Raw genomic sequence first — 24,397 nt, forward strand, 5'->3', positions numbered from 1 at the left:
ATGGTTTTGCCAGCAGCACATAAAGTGCGTGGTCTGATGTAGTTTGCGCTGCTCCTTCTCATCTGTGGGCATGTAGGGAAATTGAGCATGTGTGTTTGTTTAACCAGTGTTGGTGCTGATCATCAAACTGAAAAAGGGATGAAGGTTCACACTACTAAGGAGGTACTTTTTCTTTTTTTAGTTCAGTTGTTTTGGATGTTGCAAGATGTAGTCATTTTTACTTCCATCACTCCTAGGACAGGCAGAACTTTGTGTGCTTTGCTCTGTGAAGCAGCGAGCCCAGAGACTAGAACTGAGATAATTGTACCTTTCTTGATTCTACTGTCTTCATAATTAACTTCAGTACACCAAATAGAATTACTACATAGTGTTAGCAGGGATAATTTTATTATTATCACAACTCTCTTGAAAATTTAGAACAAATCATCCGGTGCAGTGTACCTTTGGGAGCTTGTTTAATGCTGTGTTTTGCTTGTTTAGAAACGCATGAGTGAACTGGAGCTTAAAGAAAAAGAACTCAACAAGCTAAAGCAAGAAAGTGACCAGCTAGTGCTCAACCAGCACCCTGCTTCAGACAAAATCGAGGTGAGTTAGACACACTTGTGCAATTTCACTTGCTTCTTTAGTTGTTACATGAGAAAAGTTCTCAGTGAAAGTCCACAAATGAAGAGCTGCCTCTGGACAAAAGAAGGGTTTGCCTGCCAAAAAGCATGTCCATTTTACCCAGCTCTATAAAATAAATGTTATTACCTTCCTCTACAAACCTGGCCATAACAACTGCACAATGATAGATGCATGTAAAAATTAATTCTAAGCTTGGGGAGTTATCTGAGGGTATGAAATTGCTGTATCTTGTTTGAGTTAACTACAGTGCAGTGGAATTTATGGTAGGAAGGCATGTCACTGTTGTTCTGCTATCTTAGTTGGCATGTTTTGAAAAAAGTCACACCCTTTGTTGAGGGTTTATATTTAATCCAGGTGCAAATACTTTCTCCAGCTGAAATTGATGGTGCCTTTCTACAGCTTAGCCAAGACAGTTTTGCTCTTGCAGCTTGGCATACATTTACCTTTCAATTATGAAGGCTGCAACAATTTGGAAGACCTCATTTTATTAGGAAATATTGTAGTTCTTATAATTTTAAGAGTGCATAAGAACCCTGAAACTGAAAGAAGCTACAAGGAAAAAAAAGATTAATCCTTTCCGCTTTTTAGTGCGTTTGCTTTTAACTGTTACTATGTTGTGTAAAATCACTATTCCTATTTATCCTGTGGTCAGTTTCTCTCTTAAAAGAAAGATCCTTGTAAGCTCCAGCAGTGAAGTAAAAGTTGTATGTAATTTTCTAAAGCATATACATTATGACTGTGTGAAGATTTTGAATTTAAAAACGACCAGCATAAAAAGTCATGTTAGGCAGTATTCCTTGGAAGGAGGAGAACACGGCAATTTGCAATTGAAATATATTATTTGCAGTACTGCTTGTGCATTTCACCCTTTTTTGTTAATGCACCTCAGGCTTTATGCCTCTTCATGCAAGACATGAACAGACTTCTCTTTGTGTCTCACAAGCAGATATTTAACTCATTTCAGTGAGGTAGATGCTCAGAAGTTGCAGAACTATTTGCATGAGTTACACTGTTCTGGTCTACGTGAATTTGTTTTTGCAGATTTTTCATTCGCATTTATGTGGGGCATAGGTAATTTTGCTTGAGTCTAGATATGGGAGAGAGATCAGTGTGGTGGTTTGAGTTGTATATATTACTGTTTTTGTTAGGCCTACATGGATACATTGCAAACTCAGTGGAGCTGGATCCTTCAAATTACCAAATGTATTGACGTTCATCTGAAAGAGAATGCGGCTTACTTTCAGGTGAGTAGTGATGTGGAGGATTCACATTACTTTTGTTAAAAGTGTGAATCCCATCACAGGTATATTTACTGTGCATAACACATTGTTGCCACGTTATAAATGCTACCATTCTGCCAGAGATGAACTGGGATTTCTCATTAAAGGAGTCCATAAATTTTTAGCAGATATTTTTAAGAACCATGTACAACCAAATTCACAACTATTCTTCTGTAGTTTTTTGAAGAGGCCCAAGCCACAGAATGCTACCTGAAAAACTTACAAGACTCCATCAGAAAGAAGTTCATCTGTGATAAGAGCATGTCACTGCAGACTTTGCTGGAGCAGATCAAGGAGCTGGAGGTACTGTCACACTCACCTGGCGGGTTATGTTCTGTTTTTCTTGGAAATCAGCTGCCCTTTTCAGATACCAAAGGTAAACCCAGGTGCACGGCAATGTTTATATACAGTACTGTAGGAACTTGAAACCATTATGGTATATTCCTGCCCATTTCACAGAATCACAGGGTATGTTGAGTTGGAAGGGACCCACAAGGATCATCAAGTCAGAAAGCCTACAAATGGACCAGTGTTTTTTTAACTTGTGTAATACTGTTTGGAAATTCTAATTTCTTTCTAAACCTGTAATGAGTCCACCAAATTCCCAAGTTTCTGACATGCCAACAAATTAAAAAAAATTACATACTTTTTTCTTAGGTGGTAGAATAGATTTTACTTCAAAGGATAAATACATTCAATAAATGATTCTTCATGTCACTGTATCACTCTTGTCTCTTTGAAAGGACAAAACTCAGCTTTTTTAGCTGTTTGCTTATCATGAATTAAGTACTACAATCTCAAATTGGAGAAGAATGGTGTGATGTAAAAGACCAATTAATGAAGTCAGGTTTGAGAGTGTAGTTATTACCTTTTTTTTGTTAGCAATTATTTTGTTAGATTCTTTCAATTTAGGCCTGTGTTTCTTAAACATCACTGTAACCACATTGAAGATCTGTATGGAAAACCTGCTATGAAAATTTTGAAAACTTTTCATCTTGCCAGAGCTGCAAAGTTACTTAATTTGATGTTTCTCTTCTCTTTTTTTAAAACTGCAGTTTTACATTATAGGCCAAAGATTCATCCCACTAGAGCTAATGTAAGTTTTGCCTACTGTAAGCTCCAGATGAATCCCTCTCTTAATAAAACAGTGGAAACTAGATGACATTTCTTTTTAGAATTATTTCATTATATACAATTAATTTTTGCAGAATGAACGAGAGAGAATTCTTGAATATAAGAGGCAAGTGCAGAGTTTGGTGAATAAATCCAAGAAGATTGTGCAGCTGAAGCCACGTAACCCAGACTACCGGAGTAACAAGCCCATTATCCTCAAGGCTCTGTGTGACTACAAACAGGATCTGGTACTGTATCCCTTTTTGGCTGAGAACAAACATCACATAAACTAGAACATGGCAAGTTAGTTAGTAAATAAACCGTTGACCCGACAGGTATAATCCCTTTGTCTGCTTTTGGTCTGCTTAAATTTCTTCAACAGAAAAAGCTCTTACTTTCTTGCAACTATGAATAAACATAATTTGGTTGGTTAGTTAATAAGTCTAGTTGTAATTACTAATATTAATCAACTTAATATCATTAATAATCACATTTCAAATTAGCATATAAAAGTCTTATTGATAATAGGATTAGAATTGTTGATACAGATCTTCCCAGCGTCTACACTTTTTTTTGGTGATTGCTCACCTTTCCAGTGTCTCTCTGGATCCTTAGGTGAACATTTCATCTAGTAAAAGGTGAGGAGGATACCTTGGTACATTGGTATCTCCATTTTTTTAATTGGTGGAGTATGAAATGAATGATGAAGTTTTTGTTTCCTCCTTCATACTGAGGTTGCTTGGGTTTATTTCTGTATTTTTTTTTCTTAGCAATAGGCTTAGATGCATTTTCTGCATACGTGCTTTTTCCTGCTCCATGACCACACTTGTGGCTGCACTGTGTCAGGATTTCTGGCAGTTGGGGCTTGGTGAATCTAGCTCTGCCATGCTCACTCACAGTCTCTTTGCAAGTATGGACACAGCACTATGCATGCTTAGGCCTCGAGCTCACTGGCTTACAGCCATACATGGTTGCATAGTTTACCATGGCCATGTGTACACGTTCAGTCTTTGATGTTTGTCAGGGCAAGCCCCAAGCCTGATGATGAACCAGACTGGCAACTGCTCAGTGTTCTGTGGCTCCTGCTTCCTTTTTTTGTTTGTTTTTGTTTTCTCTACATGGAAACCAGATTCAGGGAGAAGGGGTTGATCTATGCTGATGTCTTGCCCCAGTATGAAGCCAGTGTGCACACCCAGACCTGGCAACTGGGAAGCACTCCTGCTTTTGTGATCGTCATACATCTTCCTTGTCTGTCTCTCCTAGAAACTCCATCTTACTTAACTAAAGAAAACAATTGTTATGTGTTCCTTACAGAAAACAGTGCGCAAAGGAGATGAATGCATCCTGAAGGACAATAATGAGCGCAGCAAGTGGCTGGTGACTGGCCCTGGAGGAGTGGATATGCTGGTGCCATCTGTCAGTCTTATCATCCCACCCCCCAATCCTTTAGCAGTGGATCTTGCTACAAAGTGAGTTGCTGCCTGCATTTGAACACCTGCCATTGGGATTAGATAGAGCAGTTCACTCAAAATATCAACCAGTCACAAAATACGATCTGAGCCTTGATCGGAGTTCACTCCCTCTGCCCCTAAGGGTAGGGGATTAAGGACTAGACCATTGACTTGAAGGTCATACTTCAGTGAAACTTGCTGGGATCTAGGTTGGGGCCCAAAAATATTTAAACATGAGCTTCTACAAGGATTTTCTCATCTCTAATAATGAAAGTCATGGATAAATTAATTTCCAAAATTTTTTCAAGTAGGGAACAAGCCTTAATGCACTCCGCATGTGGTGAATGTTTCTTGGGATGTTTTGTAGCTGTGCTACAAGGACAGAGCATTTTGATCATGCATTTTCTTTTCTCATGTCAGAATTGAGCAATATTATGAAGCTATTTTAGCTTTGTGGAACCAGCTGTATATCAACATGAAGAGCCTGGTGTCTTGGCACTATTGCATGATCGACATTGAGAAGATCAGAGCGATGACTATTGCCAAGGTAAGACACCAGCTGGCCTTACCTGCAGACCAGAGACATCCATGACCTGATGACTACTGTCCCAAACAGAGTTTGCAGTGTCCTGTGCAGATCTATGTTCTGCGAAACCATGAGCCTTCCTTTTGCTGGGTTGCACAAACAATTACATATGGAAGTTGCAATTTTATTAAAAGAGAAGCAAAATTATATCCTATTCAAACATGATATGGATAAACAGAAAGATTAGCTAAGGGATTAGCTATTATGTACTTACTGTACTTGTTCCCATTGTGCAAGTGCATGGATAGACAGAGTAAGAGGTAGAATTTCAAACTATTCTTAGGTTATGGAATGATTGTAATAAGAATAGATTAGCTTAGTGTGTACTCTTAGCACCATACTTCTAGAGTTAGCCTCGGTAGGTTTTTTTCTAGCTATTACTTTGGGGTTTTTTCTAGGTGTATTAGTTTGATCCATATTGATTAAGTAGTCATAAACCTTTCCCAGTTGTTTTTCTTTTTTTATTTTATTTTTTTAAATTCCCTTCTTTATTTCAGCTGAAAACAATGCGTAAGGAAGATTACCAAAAAATAATAACTGACCTGGAGATCCATTATCAAGAGTTCCTCAGGAATAGCCAAGGCTCAGAGATGTTTGGTGATGAAGACAAACGGAAGATCCAGACTCAGTTCACTGATGCTCAGAAACACTACCAAACCCTGATTATACAACTACCTAATCAACCACGACAGCCACAAATAGGTTTGTCATCCTCCTGGTTTTTGGAGAGTTTAGACTGCTTGGGTTTCTTTGTTCCAAGGGTTGTGCATGGTACATTCTTTTTATGTGAAAATGTTCTCTTGAACAAATGAATTGAAACGTGTTCAAGAACTATTCTGCTGTCTCCCAGTGTAACAGAATTGGCCATGTGCAGGGAAGATTTTGTTCTTTCCTCCTTTGGTGGGAATCTGGGAATAGTCCTCCAAAGATCACGGAACTTGCTGGGAAAATGAGAGGAATTTAGTCCATTTGATATGTTTTCAGTTATTAGGAAGCAAAATCTCACTGCTGTGACTGGGGAAGCAAATTTGTCTTTTTGTGAAAGAGCGATTTCATTCCCTGAAACAACTGCATAAGGGCCCAGATCTTCTGCCTGTTCTCAGTTCTACAGATCCACTCAGTGCTTAGATCACTTGGGCAGCACATTGGCTTCCTGTATGTGGGTGCTCAGTTCTCTGGCAGTTGACATTTACCCAATTCACGTTGCAGTGGTCCCAACTGAGACCTGTCCTGTGGGTTCCTCAAACACGGTTATCGTTAATGAGAGAAACCGAGAGCATGAGAAGCAGGAGGCCTGGCTGCTGATGGAGCTTCAGAAACTTCGGCGTCAGATTGAAGCTTCTGAGATTCAGATGGTTCAAAGAGCTCCTCTTGGAGTGGATCAAGGGGCTATGCATGACTTTTCAGTCAGAATAAAGGATTTAGAGGTAACCGTGGATATTTTTCTTGGAGCACCTCAAATTCAACATGACTCTATGCTGCAGAGCATACTGCAGTTCTGCTTCTGATCAGTTGGGGAAGACACACATCCTGTGCAGAAAATTCTCGGTTGGAAGCTAACCGTGATGATTTGGATTGGAGTTAAGCTTCTAGGTAGAAAAAGTTGATTCTTGAATTTTAAAAGTAGCATTCTACCCGACAAAGAATACAGGAAGACTGATCTCAAGTGACATGAGCTTGTGTTAAGCCTCATCCAGGGTAAAGCACTGTTAAAACCCTTTTCCAAGGACCCTACTTTACTAACTAACTGTGAAGTGCTGTCTGTGGATGCAGACTGGATACATGAGTCCTACAAACTCTCTCCCTCTCCTAGTTCTTAAGATTTATAGGAGACTGGAGAGAGAAGATTAGTTAGAAGGGAGAACAGGTTTAGCATGTGAGAAATTCCCCTGAATCAATGAGGTTGCAAAGGACCTTGTCATGTCTGCCCAGTGCGGTAGACAGCTGGCAGTAAAGCACTTTGCTTTCAACAGAGCTGAGTTTCAGAGTGGAGGGGCTCAAAAAGCGGTATTACCTATTGCAGACTGTCCAAAAAGAAACTGCTCAATATTACTTGCCTTGAAGAAAGCAAGCTCAGTCACTGCTTCAGTCCTCAGTCAGGCCGGTTATATAACAGTAGACTATTTGGATAAGGAGACCAATTCCACATGTGCTGTAGAATGATCAGCCAACCAAAAATGTGTAAACCAGGCATTCTCTTTCCTTAGGGTGTGCAGAACGACTCTCAAATAATGGCTGAAACCCTCAATAAGCATAAGGACTTGCTGCCTAACTTCAGAGGCTGTGAAAAATATGTGTACTTGCAATCAGAGATAAATGCCCTATTTCAAAAGCTGGAAAATATTAATGGTGTTTCTGCTGGCTACTTAGACAGGTAAGAAAATTGAGGTTATAGCCATAAATAGTCACTTTGTTCTATAATGCTTAGTCCAGATACCTGCCTTTTGTTAACAGTAGTGTAAAATCCCACCTTCTTTTCTACAAATTCTGTACATGTGGGTAGAAACAGACATGTGAATTTCTTCTCTCTTCTGGAATACTTTAAAAAAAGAAAGTGAGAATCATGGGTATCACAGAAAATTCTTGTGTTACCTGTTCTTTTTAACTAAACATCTGCAATTAGAAATATCACCTTTCCTTCCCCAGTCCACAATGGATTTGTCTTGTATTTTTTATTTTAGCTTGAATGCACTGAGGTGTCTGCTCCAGGTTATTCTACAAACAGAAGATGTGATCAGAGTTTTTGAAGTCAGGCTGTCTGAAGAGGAGACTGTTCCTTTGGATCTTGATAAAGTAGAGGCGTACCGGGCTTGTCTGAAGGTGAGAGGCCAAGACCCAAGGACACAGAAAGGCAAAATTTGTAGCTGCTAGCACTGATCTGTTGAGCTGGGTGGAACCCTTGAAAACTATTGGAGATAGAATTGCTGATCTTGTTGTATTTTATACATAGGCATACAACGCTTTTGTAAATCGGGCACGGTGCCACTGGATGGTCGAGGGAGGTGATTGTCCTGCTCCACTTTGTGCTGGCGTGACCTCACCTTGAGCACTGTTTTGAGTGCACTTTTGGGGGCCACAATATAAGAAAGATACAAAGCTATTAGGAACCAGAGAAGGGCTGTGAAGGTGATGAAGGGTCTAGGGGGGATGCCATACAAAAAGTGGCTGAGGTCACTTGGTCTGTTCAGTCTGGAGAAGAGGAGACTGAGGGGAGACCTCATTGCAGTCTGCAACTTCTTCACAAAGGTAAGTGGAGGGGCAGGCACTGATCTCTCCTCTCTGGTGACCAGTGATAGGACCCAAGGGAACAGCATGAAAGTGCCAGGGAAGGTTTAGATTAGATATTAGGAAACAGTTCTTCATTGAGAAGTTGGCTGGGCACAGGAACAGGCTCCCCAGGGAAGCAGTCATAGCACCAAGCCTGAAAGAGTTCAAGAAGCGTTTGGGCAACACTCTCAGGCACATCACACCAGGTGTGATTCCTGGGGCTGTCCTGTACAGGGCCAGGAGTTGTACTTCAATGACCCTTGTAGGTTCCTTCCAACTCACAATATCTATGATTCTATGGAATTAATGAAAGGAATATATGGGTTATTACTTCTTCCATCCTCAGGTTGTTGCTGCCCCTGCAGCAAAAGCAGTTGCATGGAAGCTTTCCATTATCCATTTCTGTACAGTATTATCCGTGTTTATTTGCATCACTCGTGAAGGTAGATTTGAAAGCAGTATCTCCTTTCTTGCAAACAGGCTTGTTAGTTGCCCCTGTTGTTCTCTAGATGTAACACATAAATTTGAGTATTATTGTGTGTCCTGGTTTTGGTATAGGGTCCTTGTCAAATCTTATAGTGAAAAGTATCCATCCTGTACAAGGGGAGAGGGCAAATAACTGTGCTGAGCACAAAGTTGGCTTGCAGATCCAGTCTTTTTCTGCCATTGAGCTGGACCTTTTGTGTACTGAGTGCATTTGGGAGAATAAGGACTCTTTCATTGTTTCCTGTTCTTAGGTGTAGTAGGGAAAAAATGTGTAGGTGTCACAAATGGAGTACTAGCAAGTCACCTTTTTATCATTTTAAATGAGAGCTGCAGTTTAGTTGCTGGGAGTTGTTCTTAACTGGTGTAAATTTGAGCTACACAAAAAAAAAAAAATAATGCTTGAGCATATTATCAAAGGCTATAGCCATCCCTGTGACTGGGGGATGCAAGGCAGACCACTGCCTACACTGTATGTTCCATTTGGTGATACCCTACGATATGTGACTACGTGTACACAAACAAGTGTGTGTGTAAAGAAACATCTCCATGTAAGATGTTTATAAAAATGTAAACAGGGGAAAAAAAAAAATCCGTGCTGATTTTTAGATGTTTAAAAACTGGATATGCCAGCCCCAAGGCTTGATTCCACAGCTGTTGCAAGTGCAGGAATTTTTGTGCTTCAGTGAAATTTTCTAATCAGTTGTTTCTAGGAACAAGCAAGTCTCTTGTTCTGCTCTGGTAACTGCTCTGCATAATTCTGAGAAACTGAAGTGTTCTCTTTGGAATATGACCTCAGAGGGCTTTGGTTTAGCAAATTATTAAAAGTCTAACTTTAAACAGATTTTTAAGCCAAAATGTTCACCAAAGTAGGTGTTTCACTTTAAATACATTAACTCCAGCTGACATCACTATACGTACCTTATTGATTTAGAAACAATATCTTTAGATCCCAACACATTGTGCATGCTGTTAAATTGGTTAAATTTCAGTATCTTCTCAAGAATAAAATATATGATAGCATTTTCTTTTTTCTCCAGAAAATGAAAGCAGACCTAAATATGAAGAAGTCACTACTGAATACCTTGGAAAATGAGCTGCAGAGAACACTTCAGATTCACTCACAGTCTTGCCAGTCATATACTCTGTATGACATGGACATTGGAAAGTACTGTGACAAAGTTACTCAGCTAATAGACCGCTGGCAGAGAGCTGATAAGCAGATAGATAACAGGTTTGTTCATATTTCCACAGCTTTTTTCTTATTGCTATTGCTACCAAGATCATCTTAACAGTGAGTCTAAAAGAACTGATGTGCACTAACCTTCACTTCCAAAGGACAAATGGTGTCTTCAGGGCAATAAGACTTGAGCAACTGTGAATAGATTGAACACACTTTAAAAAGGATTGTGTAAGTCCAAGCAGAAAAATGTAGGTAGCCATGTAAATGTCTAATCTATGTGCTAAGGAGCTGTTCTCATTTTCTTTTTTGTTTTAATTCTTGATAATGTCCTTGGATTAAGTACTTCTGATCAGCGGTTTCCCTCCCAAACAAAGCAACCATGTTTATTGCTGAATACCCTATACCTGAGGATTAAAAAAATAACAGTAGGAATTAAGTAAAAAAATCTGGATCTTGTATTTGAATCTTAAACTGAAGGCATATTCTGATTATTTGTGAGTGGGACGAAGGTTAGGGTGTGGTTTGGTTCAGTTAATTTTGTTTTTACTTGAGGACAAAATGTAGTACTACTAATAAAAATTGACTGGTTGCTGGTTGTTCAGTGAAAATTTAGAACAAGAATCCTGAAGTCAATGAACTTGACTCTTGTGACTGCAAGGTTTTATCCATCCCTAACTTAATTGACAGGAAGGCCCAACCTCTGTGTATCAGTTACTCAAAAATAAGGCACTAAAACTCCATATCGGATGACTAATAATCAGTAAAATTCTCATTTATTTGAAATTTTTGTTCAGAATCTCTTATTCAGAGCTTCCCATAGTTTTACATGGTTTACTACTGTGTCTCATTTTTGAAAATTGTGCAAAGAGAGAGAAAGAGAATGCACTTTGACATTCATTTTGACTTTTTTTCCCCTTTTTTTTCTAGATTGTGGGATTTAGAAAGGCAGATCAAACAGCTGAAAACTTACCGAGATCTATACCAGGCTCTGTGCAAATGGATCTGCGATGCCAAGCGTCGGCAGGATTCTATTGAGTCCACGAAGCTGTGTGATTCCAACACTATCATGAGATATCTACATGATCAGAAGGTATGCAGCACCTGAATGAGTTGTCTTCTGTTATCTGTTTTGCTGTACAGAAAATATCAGTATCAATGCAGTCTGCAATTCAGTGGCCTGTTTTCAATTAAAAAGTACATAAGCTACCAAAAACCACCGTGTCTAGAAGGCAGGGGAGAGGAAATATTATTATCCTCACTACTTTCTGTCAGCACTGCTACTGATTATGAACAAGACTGTTTTTGGCTCCTACGCTGACACTTTTACACATCAGCTTTGAATTAATTCAAGGGACTGTAAGATGGTGCAATTTATGGGACAAATTACAGCACAAAAATGAAAAGTGAGGAAATAATCTGAACTAAAGTCAAGGAACTCTCCCTCCCCACCACTGGGGTGTGTTCAGTTGTTGGGTGTTCTTTCTGAGAACAACCTACTCATGCACAGAGAGCTTGCTATTGCAAAAACTGCCCACCTACAGGTCACTTCAGGTCTCAGCCCGAGGGGTTGCAGTTGTCTCCTGCTGCAGGTGCTTTCTGATGGAGGCAGTGTGTACAGGAGGAAATACTGGTAAATCTTGAGGGAGTGTTTCATGGCTCACTTTTTTCTTGACAGAACTTGCACAGTGAAATCTGTGGGAAGAGAGACAAAGTTGAGGAGCTTCTCAAGCATGCAGATCAGTGCTCAGCTGCAATTAAGGTACTTGGGTCTCAGCATTTTTATGGGGTGTGGTTTTTCATGGTCAGGCGCATCTCATTGTTATTGTCATTCTCTGCTGACGGGTGAGAAGTCGGCTCCCTGATGTGTGTGTACAGAAATTGCTGGGGTAAAGCACTTTTGTGTATAAAATACAATGAAAGCAATTTTGTACTTGCCACCTGAAGACTATGGGATCATGCAGAAGGTACCAGTGAGAGCTTCTCTTCAGGTGAAGCGAAGCCTCCTTCTAGCCAGACTAAACTTTCCAGTTCACATGTTGAAAAATGTAAGGGAGTGAAGAACAGATTGGTATCTTATGAATTCGATCTGATTAGGATCTGATCTAGGAGGAAAGACAAATGCAGATTAGCAGGAGGAATGGTGTGCAATAGCTATGCAAACCAATAATATACAGAGGGAATGGTTTTGTGGTCCTTGTATTTTTATGTCACCTTTATATCTGTGCTTTCTGCAGCTCAGTCTTACTCTCTCTGACAAAGATTTTGCTAAATATGTGACATGGCATATGTGATACAAAAGAGATGGAGAGACAGTTATTTCTGTTTTGGTTGATAACAGTGCTTAGAGTAGTTGCTCCCATGAATCTTTCTCATTCCCACATAGTGCTCAACTAAGAGAAACACTTGTCTTCTCTTTTTTGTAAAACATTTTTTCTCTTTTTTCCTTGTCATTCTCCCCTATGAATCTCCACAGTGGTACTTGAACTGATGAGCTTCTGCTTACGACAGAAGATCATCTGAACATGGCCAGAAATATAAACAAGGGAAAAACATAGCTTTTATTAAGAAAAAAAAAACCAGAACAACCCAAAACTTTGCATTTTCTGAAATACAGATTCCCACAGAATTCCTTGGCAGTTGCTAAAGAGGGCATACTTTTCGTCTTGTTTTTCAGGACTATGAACTACAGGTTGCTTCCTACAGTTCGGGATTAGAAACACTGCTCAACATACCTATCAAGAAGAGTGTGGTTCAGTCTCCTGCAGTGCTGATTCTACAAGAGGTATCTTTCTTTCCTCCCCACTAATCTTTTGAATACATTTGTTTGTCCATGTAAGCCATTCTGAGTCATATCCAGATGTATTCTAATAATTAGCACTGTCACTGGCAATGTGCACTAAGCACGTAAGCAAAAGGAATTAGTGCAGAATAGTCTCTGTGCTGTAAAATCAGACTTGGGCTTGTTTAGACAGTAGATTAGCCCCCAGGAATTTACCTCATTCCTATTCAGTGTCCATTGCATACATATTGTGAGAAAGGAAGATTCGTGCCCCAAGTGGTTTAGTCACTTTCAACCTGGGAATTAACTACTATTAAAAATTTAACTGAGGTTACTCGTGACTGTCAGACAGGAAGAGCACGATGAACCAGGGGATGAAGGCTTGGGTTTAATATCAGATCAGCCATGGGGGAAAACAATCTTGAAAAAAAAAGTGTGGGTTTTTCAGAACTAAAAATTTGTATATTTGGGATTCTCAGAAAGTCATGTGAATTTGTGAGGAGAATTTGCTTTTTATTTTGTCAAGTGATATGTTTCCTCAAGTGGATTGGAATCTTCTAAATGATCTGGGCATAGGTATATTCATATCGAACTCTGTGGTACAAGCTGTTAACAATTATCTTTTTTTTTTTTGTTAAGGCTAATGAGGCTCAGTCTCGCTATATAGAGCTTCTTACAAGATCAGGAGATTACTACAGATTCTTGAGTGAAATGTTAAAGAGTATGGAGGACTTAAAGGTATTCTAATCCTTTTATTTTCTTTACCTTTTATTTTTATCATATATTAGCAAACTATCACTGACCAGAGACAGAATGTACAGTGTAAAATAGTGCACAAAACTATATCCTGAACTCAGAGGTGTCCTATGAAGGAGACATACTAGCAGTGTCATGCATTGTTTGTGAAAAAGTACAGTGTCCTACAAAGTTACCTCCAAGGTCATGTAGGAGGTGAGATGGAGAACACTACCCTTCTTGGTAAATAGGAGATGCTCATCAAAGCATGTAAGAGATCCTTCTCTACCCATCCCAGACTTGACCTCAGTGAGAGTACAGTTATGTCAGTGCCGAAAACTTGCTCCTCACAGTTAAGGGCACCTCATTTCAGACCATATTCTAAAGCGTATCAAAAGGAGCAATTCCTGCTTTGATACAGCTCAATGAAACAGAGAGGCCCATTTAGGAACTTGCATACACAGAATGTGATGCCCCTGTTTGAAAATTGTGGAGGTTCTAAAGGCGACTATTTCATATTTCGCCAGTGAACTTTTGGTACACCAGATTTTACTCTCTGTATTGCATCTCCCTCCCCTCATCAAGTATCATTTCCCCTCTGAAAGTCATTGTGCTTTTTTCTGAATAAGGTTCGACTCTGAATAAATAAGGATTCCAGAATTTGTCTTGATGACATTAAATAAAAAAGGATTTTTAGCTGTCATTGAAGGAGTGAAAAAAAATACTTAAGTTGTCAGTGTTACAAATACATATTGTATATTGTATTGCATGTGGTGATTTTGCAACAGTTGTCACAAGCATTTATATGAGTTTTTCTGTTTGTTTGTCTTTCTGCTATCATGTTGCAGATGAAAAACACCAAAATTGAACTTCTGGAAGAAGAACTCAGGCTTGCTAGGGATTCAAATTCAGAGACAAGCAACAAACATAAATTCCTGGAGCAAAATCTGCAGAAGTACCAGATGGATATTTCTCAGCTCAAGGCAAAGCTGATGAGTTTGGAGGAGATGAAAAGACAAGCTGAAATGGATGGAAATTCTGCTAAGCAAAACCTGGACAAATGCTATGCCCAAATAAAGGATCTAAATGACAGGATAACCAGGTTGACTTATGAGACTGAAGATGAGAAAAGGAAAAGGAAGTTGCTGGAGGATAGATACGAGCAGCAGAAGAATGACTATGACCAGCTGCAAAAAACAAGACAAAATGAGAAAGACAGCCTTGGTTGGCAAAAGTTAGAGTCTGAGAAGGTCATCAAGGAGAAGGAGTACGAGATAGAAAGATTAAGGGTTCTTCTTCAGGACGAAGGCACACGGAAGAGGGAATATGAAAATGAGCTGGCTAAGGTAAGAAACCAGTTTAGCGAGGAGATGAGTAATTTAAAGAACAAGTATGAAACAGAAATTAATATTAAGAAGACCACAATCCAGCAGATAGCTGCACAGAAAGATGATGATGCCAAAGGCCTCAGAGCCCAGGTTGACAGACTGACAAGAGAAAACAGAGACCTTAAGGATGAGATTGTGAGGCTGAATGATGCCATTCTGCAAACGACAGATCAACGGCGGAGGGCAGAAGAAGATGCTCTTCAGCAGAAGGCTTGCAGTTCTGAGGTGTCACAGCAAAAGCATCAGTTAGAGCTGGAGCTGAAACAGATCATTCAACTTCGTGGTGAAGACAACTCAAGATACAAGCAGGCTCTTGAGGAGGCTGCCTCAACTATTCAGGATAAAACTAAGGAGCTGGAAAGGCTAAAGCTTCAGCTTCAGGAAGAGGCTAAAAGCCGATGGGAACTTGAAAATGAATTGGCTAAGGTAAGAAACAGTTATGATGAGGAAATTATTAGTTTAAAGAACAAATATGAAACTGAGATTAATATCACAAAGAACACAATTCACCAGGTGACCATGCAAAAGGAAGAGGAGACAAATAATTATAGAACACAACTTGATAATGCCATGAGAGAAAATAGGAATTTGTGTGAGGAAATTAGGAGACTGAAGAATACAATAAGTCAGACAACAGACAATCTACGGAAAATAGAAGAGAATGCTCAGCAGCAGAAGGCAGCTGGCTCAGAGCTTTCTCAGAAGAAACAGCAGCTGGAGATTGAGCTAAAACAAGTTATTCAGAGGCACTCTGATGAAAGCATGCGGTACAAGCAGTCACTTGATGACGCTTCTAAGACCATTAAGGAAAGAAACAAAGAGATTGAAAGGCTGAGAAAGTTGTTGGATGTAGAAACAAGTCAGAGGAAAGAAGTGGAGGATGAAAACAGTCAGTTAAAAAGAGTCCAGTTTGACCTGCAGAAAGCAAACACGAGTGCTACTGAGACAATTAACAAGCTGAGGATCCAAGAGCAGGAACTGGCCAGACTGAAAATTGACTATGAAAGAGTTTCACAAGAGAAAAAAGGCAGGGATCAAGAAACTGCGAAGTTCCAGAGCACTGTAAAAGACTTGCAGATCCAGAAACATAAGTTGGAGGAGGAACTTTGCAGACAGAATAAAAATTTAATGGAGGAGACGTCCAGGAGGAAGAAATTGGAGGAGGAAGTAGAAGGCATGAGGAGATCTCTCAGAGACCAATCAGTTAAAATAACTAATCTTACACAGCAGATAGAGGAAGTATCTATTGTAAAGAAGAGAAATGAAGATGACCTTAGACACCAAAGAGAAGTATTAGATGGTCATGTGAGAGAGAAGCAAAGATACATGGAGGAGATAAGAAAATACACATCCGATATTGAGACTTTACGTCGTCAGTTGGTCCAAGAACAGGAGCAATTAAAACAGGCTCACCTACGATACGAGCACTTACAGAAAACCTCTGAGGAAAAAAGCAAAGCCTTGAATGAGTGCAAAATAGAAATCGAAAGGCTTCAGTCTCTCACCGAGAACCTAACGAAGGAACACTTGTTACTGGAGGAAGAGCTACGAAATGTTAGATTGGAGTACGATGATCTCAGAATGGTCAGAAGTGAAGTTGATGAGAAAAATACCACCATTGCTGAACTAAAGAATCAGCTTCAGATGAGCAGCAAGCAAACCCTGGAACTTCAGGGGTTGATTAATGATTTACAGAAAGAAAGGGAAAAATTGAGACAGGAAATTGAAAAATTCCAAAAGCAAGCTCTAGAGGTATTCAAATATATTTTGATCCCAGCTTTACTGTCTCTCAGCTATATAATTAATTGCAGTGTCCATTTGAACAAATTAATTCACCCTTTGTTGTTTGAAGTCACTGCACTTGTGATTAACATTCCCTCTATGACTTTCTCTTATTAATTTTTAAATAAAAATGGCAGGATTTGGCCGCTTCCTTAGCCTCTTTACTCCCTGGAAGTTCTAGGGATCCCTAAGCTGTCTTATCATCTAGCCAAGCCTTGCCTTCAGCCCTTGCCCCAGGAGAAACATGGGCTCCGTGCTAGCCTCCACCAAACCATCCTAGGGGAAGATGAGAGTAAATGGAGTACAACTGTGCTTTAATCGTCCCCTGCTGGCTGTGTGCTTCCCCGGGGTATTTCAGGCAGGATGGGTTAAAGCAGTCCTTTGAGGCTGACCTGAGTGCTGTCGCAAACTAAACTGGCTAAAAACCCCAGAACCAACAAGCTGTCAAAGTGCCGCTTAGCTGGTAAGGTGGTGACTACAAGTGAGGATTAAAGATCATGTTGTCAGCTGTACCTAAAGTACTTAAAGCCTACATTTCATTGACTGTTTTGGGGATTTATGTTCCTAAGTCACCAAGGGGATTTGCAAATTTTACGATTGGCCCTTATTTCTAAAACTCTAGGTGACAACATAAGTTAAAGAAAATATTTTTCGTATTTTATTCTGCATGGTTTCTTGTTCAAAGAGGTACTCTTTAAATACATACAAGTGAGCACTTGTGAAAATGTTTCTTTGTTTTTTCTTATATTTTCCCCTTTTCTCATTCCCATTCCCAGTTATTCTTTCCTTTATTCAGTTTTTCTTTCCTTTATTTTAAAAATCTTAATAATGGTTTCTAAAAAATACTAACATTTAGGATTATATAACATCTGTGCATATATATATATATATATATATGCATGTGTTGTAAACAGATAAACTTGTATTCAGTTTAATATGGACTGTATACAAATATGCGTGCTTGTGGGTGTTTGTGTATGGGTGTACAGATATGAAGACATTATGTGAATTAAAACGTAAAGCAACACAGGTAAAGTTGTTTGGAGTAACATATGAAACTAACAGGAAAGCAAAAATCAAGTAATATATTTCCTTTTTATCCATGTATGACCAGTCCTCAGCCCATAGAAATTCACCCAGGTTAGTAGGACTGCCAGGGATGGGGATATCTGCTGAGCATCAGACTATTAGTTAGTCTTGAATGCTCTGTCTATTTGTTGGTGTACTGTGAGTAGTATCAAAAAGTTATAAAGAGAGAACTAAATCAGCAGAAAATCAAGGCTATGGATAACAGAATGGAGTCTCCAAGTCTCAGATGGTACTAGAGACACTGTCAGTGAAGGGATAATGTACCTTCTCTGGTTTAAGTGTATCTATGGTCTTGGGTAAGGCACTGCTGTGACTAGAATGTTTTCCAGTGGCAGCTTGCTGCAGGTTAAATGACAAGCTGAAGAGCATTGTAAGTGGAGGACATAACTCTAACCAGCATAAACTCTAACCATCCTTTCTTGGTTTATTTCTTCTTCACAATTGTAGGCATCCAATAGGATTCAAGAATCCAAAAATCAGTATAGTCACATTATGCAAGAAAGAGAAACCCTGCTGATAAAAATGAGTGCTTTGGAGCAAGACAAAGCCAGGCTGCAGAGATTAGAAGAGGAGCTGAACCGTTTGAAAGTTACCCTGGAATCAGAGTCACGTTTGAAGCAACGCCTGGAAAGTGAGAAGCAACAAATACTGAATGACCTCAATCAGTGGAAGAGCCAACACTCCCGAACAGAGGAATCGATAAGGAAGATCCAATGTGAAAGAGAGAAGAGTGAGAGGGAGAAGAATAGCCTGAGGAGCGAGATTGAAAGGCTGCAGATGGAAATCAAACGGATTGAGGAGAGATACCGGTGCAGACTGGAAGAGACCACTGTCAAAAACCAGTCAGAGCTGGAGTCCGAGCGTCTCAGGCTGCAAAGAGAGATTGAGAAACTGAAGCAACGCCCATATGGGTCTCACAGATCTACGCAGACTGAGGAAGACTTTTGTATTGATGCCTCCAAGCTGCTGTTCAGTGGGTTGCGGAAGAAGATTACAGCAATGCAGCTGTACGAGTGTCAACTGATAGACAAACTCACACTGGATAAACTGCTGAAGGGGCAGAGGTCAGTGGAAGAAGTCGCGGCTGACATTGAACCCTACCTCAAAGGGGCAGGAGCTATTGCAGGGGTGTCGCTTTCACCCAGACAGAAGTACTCTTTTGTGGAGGCCAAACGGAATCAGCTGCTTACAGCAGAAAATGCAGTCCTGCTCTTAGAAGCCCAGGCAGCAACAGGAGGTGTGATAGACCCGCACCGGAATGAGATGTTGACCGTGGACAGTGCTATTGCCAGAGATCTGATCGACTTTGATGACAGAGAACAAATCTATACAGCAGAAAAGGCTATTACAGGTTTTAAAGATCCTTTCTCAGGCAAAACTGTGCCAGTATCTGAAGCCATCAAGAAAAATTTGGTTGACAGAGAAACTGGGATTCGTCTGCTGGAAGCCCAGCTGGCTGTAGGAGGGATTGTTGATCCTGTCAACAGTGTTTTTCTACCCAAAGATATAGCTTTATCTCGTGGGTTGATTGACAAAGACCTCTACAGGTTACTAAACAACTGCCAAGGCAATGCAAAGAACTTCATTGATCCCACCACCAAAAAGGCAGTCACTTACATGCAGCTGAAGGAAAAATGCAGGATTGAACCACACACTGGTCTGCTCCTACTTCCAGTGCAGAAGAGGAGTATGTCCTTCCAAGGGATCAGGCAGCCCGTCTCAGCAGATGCACTGCTTGAGGCTGGAATAATCAAGGAATCAACAAGGAATGACTTGGAAAGAGGCGCAATTACAGTGGAAGAAGTGAGCGAGAGAATTATTGATTTCCTTCAGGGCTCTAGCTGTATAGCTGGTATCTATAATGAGGCTACTAAAGAGAAACTCGGAATTTACCAAGCTATGAAAATAGGTTTGGTTAGGCCGGGGACAGCCCTTGAACTCCTAGAAGCCCAGGCGGCCACAGGGTTCATAGTGGATCCTGTCAGCAACGTGAGGCTGCCAGTTGAGGAAGCTTACAAAAGAGGCCTTGTTGGAATTGAATTTAAAGAGAAACTTCTCTCTGCTGAAAGAGCTGTCACTGGGTACAAAGACCCAGAAACTGGAAACATCATTTCTCTGTTCCAAGCAATGAACAAAGAGCTCATAGAGAGAGGCCACGGTATTCGTCTGCTGGAGGCCCAGATTGCTACTGGAGGAATCATTGACCCCAAAGAGAGCTACCGCTTACCAGTAGAGACAGCCTACAAACGCGGCTACTTCAATGAAGAGCTCAACCAGATCCTTAGTGATCCAAGTGATGACACCAAAGGGTTCTTTGATCCCAACACAGAGGAAAACTTGACCTACTTGCAACTGAAAGAAAGATGCATAAAGGATGATGCAACAGGGCTCTGCCTTCTACCCCTGAGAGAGAAGAAGAAGGTGGTGCACACCTCACAGAAGAACACCCTTAGGAAGCGCAGGGTTGTCATTGTAGATCCAGAAACAAACAGGGAGATGTCCGTGCAGGAGGCATACAGCAAAGGCCTCATAGATTATGACACCTATACAGAACTAGCTGAGCAGGAGTGTGAGTGGGAAGAAATAACTATTACAGGATCAGATGGCAGCAGCAGAGTTGTCCTTGTTGACAGAAAAACAGGTAGCCAATATGACATCCAAGATGCTATTGATAAAGGTCTGGTGGAGAGGAAGTTTTTTGACCAGTACCGTTCTGGCAGTTTAAGCCTAACGCAGTTTGCAGACATGATTTCCTGCCGTAATGGCACTGATGAGGTGTTTCGGCATGAGTCAGTGACTCGGTCTCCCACGGTGCTGAGTGTCAGGAGTTCTTCTTCGTTGATCAGAAGCGGTTCTTTCTCAGAGACCCCAGATGAGTGCAGTCCTATTGCAGCCATATTTGACACGGAAAACTTGGAGAAAATCTCCATTTCAGAAGCTATACAGCGGGGCATTGTGGATAGCATCACTGGGCAGCGGTTACTCGAAGCCCAGGCCTGCACAGGGGGCATAATATGCCCTACTACCGGCCAGAGGCTCTCGCTTCAGGAAGCCACTGGTCAAGGCATCATCGATCAGGATATGGCCACACGTCTCAAACCAGCCCAGAAGGCCTTCATAGGGTTTGAAGGCATAAAGGGAGGACGGAAGAGGATGTCTGCAGCTGAAGCAGTGAAGGAAAAATGGCTGCCTTATGAGGCTGGGCAGCGGTTCCTTGAATTCCAGTACCTCACTGGAGGTCTTGTGGACCCAGAAGTGCGTGGAAGAATAAGCACTGAAGAAGCCATTAGAAACGGATTGATTGACGGTCGCGCTGCCCAGAAATTACAAGACACCAACAACTATCCCAAAATTCTGACCTGCCCGAAAACCAAGCTGAAAATATCCTACAAAGATGCAATGAATCGGTCAATGGTGGAAGACATCACAGGGCTTAAACTCTTGGAAGCAGCCTCTGTTTCCTCTAAAGGCATATCCAGTCCCTACAATGTCTCCTCTGCACCCGGCTCTCGCTCCGGCTCTCGCTCTGGCTCACGTTCAGGCTCACGCAGTGGGTCTAGGAGGGGAAGCTTTGATGCATCAGCAAGTTCTTCATATTCTTATTCATACTCAACCTTCAGCAGTGGGTCTATTGGGCGCTAATAACAAGTGAGGGGATGTGTCTGCATTTTATTATCAGTTAGATTATTCTATATCTCCTTTCCAAGAAGAAAAAAAAACATCAACAAAGTATCCCAAAGCAAAACCTTGAAGCCTTTTCTGGGTGTGTTACACTTCTCTTCTGAAAAAGCTGTAAAATGCTTGAATGCAAACTTGCAGATTAGGGAATGCAAAAGTAATATTTGTGAATTTTGAGTTTTGGTTCCGATTTCCTTTTAGTGTTTGGATTTTAATAGGTCTCTGTATATTTTAAATACTGTGTCGTGCCTTCTCCTGTTATCCATAACTGTCAATCCATAAGGTGATAACTGAGGTTTGAAAATCTTGCAGTAGTTAATTTTTTTCCACATAGACCTTTTTCAGTTTGCTATTATGAAGAAAAAGATATTAACAATGTGGATAGAAAATGCCCTTAATATTGGTTTAGAATCTATACCATAAACATGAAACTGTCTTTCAGATGCTCTACTTCTTTATGTTTGGCTACTCATTTTCTGAAGTATAGCTTGGTGGATATAAAGGGCTATTATTGGACTGGGCTTTTGTTTTACTGTTACCCATATACATTTTCTACTGTTTTGCTTGATTTCCCTGTAACGAAAAAAAATAAAATCTAAATGCACCATGTGACCTCTTCTCGGCAATAAACTTCTGAAGTTTTAAAATATTTGGTGTGTACTTATTAAGTTTGTCTGTGGACATTCTTGGAGGTGCAGGTTAAAGAAATAACCATTTTTAAAAGTAGCAGACACTAGCTATGTTATAAAGAATGTACAGGCACATTATTTTTCATGATGCTGAGACATCACTTTTATGAATGTGGACTTCTGATTCTGTATTTTCAGTAGGAAAAGGAAGATAGCACCAATAAGGGAAACTATGCCCCAGAAGCAGAAAGCCTGTTTGCATAGTTGTTTATAGACTTGATGATGATGACGACGATCAGAAGCATGTTTCTTCTGCTTGTCATCCAGCTCATTATCTCTGCAGCTGCAAGGGACTGAGTCAGATTCTCTCTTACACATTGATGTTACTTGAGCAAAACAAAGAACTGGCTGGCTTAGCTGGCCAGTATGAAAGATGCACAGGAACATCTTTCAAAACCTGAACAATCACCTCCTGTAATGTCCTTCCTCCTCTTCTGCTGGCTCCCGAAAGCCTAGGCTGAGAAAATAGCAGTAGGATATCAATGTTTGCATGATGTCTTCTTGTCCTCACTTCTATGTAGGCTGTTGGCAGCCTTCTGGTTCCTTTTATCGGAGCTGAGAAAGTTCCTCAGATGAGAAACCAGAGCAGGACGAAATGACCATGGTGTTAGAGGACACAAAAGTGATTTGAAGCTACTTCAGCTCTAATTAATGTTCCTTAGCCAGTGTGGAAAATGACTTGTATACGTCGTCCTCTCCCCTTTGGCACACCTCTGGGTGTGCAGATACCTCTGAGTAAGCACTATGTTCTCAGCAGAGTCATTGATCACATACAAGAATTTAGTATGGTTTTATACAACTGCTCATACAGTGCTTTAATGACAAAACTATTAGTATAATTTGCCAGTAGCTGAAATAAATTCCTCCTTTAAGTAGTTTAAAGCACATACCTGTTTTTAGTCCTGTACCATGTACATACTCTATGAATTTGATCAGTTGCTACAGATAGGAAGAAGCTGATGGGCGTAAATGCTAGTCACTGTTAACGATGCTGCCCAATTTTTTGGTAGCACATTTCTTTTCTGCAGTAAGGAATAGCACATGTTTTGATCCTACTCTCTCTGGATAAAGTTTACCCTTTAGCCTGAGAAGCATTTTCAGTGTTTTCTGAAGATAAGAGCTGTGTATAAAATCTCTGCCATATATAAAGTATCCTCAGTTACTGGACTAAGAAATTAAATGGACTGGGGGAAGTCAATGTCGGAAAGTAGGTGAGAAAGTGCCTCCTGTCTCCTAGGAAACCACAGTTTCAGAGATTTCTCTCTACAGTTGAGTTCATTAGCTGTATCATAGAGGAAGAGTCAATGTCGGAACAGCTTTCTGACTGCTAGGGAGAAACAATCCTGTAAAAATATCACTGTTTTATTTAATCCCAGTCTGTCTCTGCAGTTTTAAATGACTATGAGGTTCCTGCAGTCTACAGAAAAAGCAAAACTGGTCATTACTGAAGGGAAGTCCACTGTTGGGTGCATGCACCCCTGCAGTTTGCATGGGTTGAGAAATCCTGCACACTTCACAGCAGACTGGGCTTATGCTCAGGTCACTCCTGGCATCTCTTTTAGGTTGTTTAAAGCTCCATCCTTACATAATACCCACATTTCTAACTGCTCAATCAACCTTTTGTCCTGTCACGGTGACTGAAATATGAGGTAATCTCACAGAAATTATGACAGTGCTTTGCCCTTGCATACGCTCCAGCAGCAGCTGCTTGTGTGGCATTAGTGGTGGCTTTATACAGCCAGAGAAGCAGGAGACTCAGGTGCCCAGGGCCTGAGTAGCAGCTGAGCCAGAGTAGGCAGCAGGTGGGGCAAGACACTGCTGGCATGGGATAATAAAGAGATGAGCTGGAGTTTTCCTCCACCATAAAGTGGTGCTGAGGAAGGAGCTTTGGAAGAATCTCTCATTTCCAGAGCTGAGGTTGGGCACTTGCAACCCTGTGGATAGGTCTGGCAGACAGACGCATGACAGGTGAGCACACCCAGGGGGCCAGTGTTGCAGAGCTGAGGAGACTGCGTTTGTCTCCTCAGTGCTCAGCATTTTTGAGATAGGAGAGCCTTGCCTAGGGTTTGAAGAGCAGGCAGGCTGTGATTTGTTATGGTGTGATGTAGCCAGGGCACGGAGATGAGTGTGGGGCTGCTGCTGTGGATTTGGGGCTGGGTGTTCATAGGATCTGTTACGCTTTTGCACCCCAGGTGGAATGAACTCTATTCATGGATTCTAAAAAGAAAGACTGGCAACTTTGGATGATCTCTGCTGCTGAGACAGTAATT

At 40.7% G+C, this 24,397-nt stretch overlaps 1 protein-coding gene across 3 annotated transcripts in view; it reads left to right on the forward strand.

Annotated features, from left to right (window-relative positions):
* Positions 1–22,087, forward strand: part of LOC114000625 (desmoplakin) — a 39,095-nt gene extending 17,008 nt beyond the window's left edge. The window contains exons 8-24 of one of the 3 annotated variants that reach the window (XM_027745070.2): positions 481–585; positions 1,773–1,868; positions 2,082–2,207; positions 3,113–3,265; positions 4,332–4,486; positions 4,889–5,015; positions 5,552–5,756; positions 6,264–6,481; positions 7,262–7,428; positions 7,736–7,874; positions 9,845–10,038; positions 10,915–11,077; positions 11,663–11,746; positions 12,662–12,769; positions 13,406–13,504; positions 14,350–16,641; positions 18,208–22,087. In XM_027745070.2, coding sequence (XP_027600871.1) covers positions 481–585; positions 1,773–1,868; positions 2,082–2,207; positions 3,113–3,265; positions 4,332–4,486; positions 4,889–5,015; positions 5,552–5,756; positions 6,264–6,481; positions 7,262–7,428; positions 7,736–7,874; positions 9,845–10,038; positions 10,915–11,077; positions 11,663–11,746; positions 12,662–12,769; positions 13,406–13,504; positions 14,350–16,641; positions 18,208–21,402 — 7,626 coding nt within the window. In that variant the 3' untranslated portion in view covers positions 21,403–22,087. The remainder of the gene's footprint in view (positions 1–480; positions 586–1,772; positions 1,869–2,081; positions 2,208–3,112; positions 3,266–4,331; positions 4,487–4,888; positions 5,016–5,551; positions 5,757–6,263; positions 6,482–7,261; positions 7,429–7,735; positions 7,875–9,844; positions 10,039–10,914; positions 11,078–11,662; positions 11,747–12,661; positions 12,770–13,405; positions 13,505–14,349; positions 16,642–18,207) is intronic. The other 2 variants (XM_027745071.2, XM_027745072.2) reach the window with 2 other exon arrangements.
* The last annotated feature ends 2,310 nt before the right edge of the window (positions 22,088–24,397 follow it).

This window comes from Pipra filicauda, unplaced genomic scaffold (genome assembly GCF_003945595.2).
Source record: "Pipra filicauda isolate LSUMZ 115617 unplaced genomic scaffold, ASM394559v2 scaffold101_size5749837_pilon, whole genome shotgun sequence".
Lineage (NCBI taxonomy): Eukaryota > Metazoa > Chordata > Aves > Passeriformes > Pipridae > Pipra > Pipra filicauda.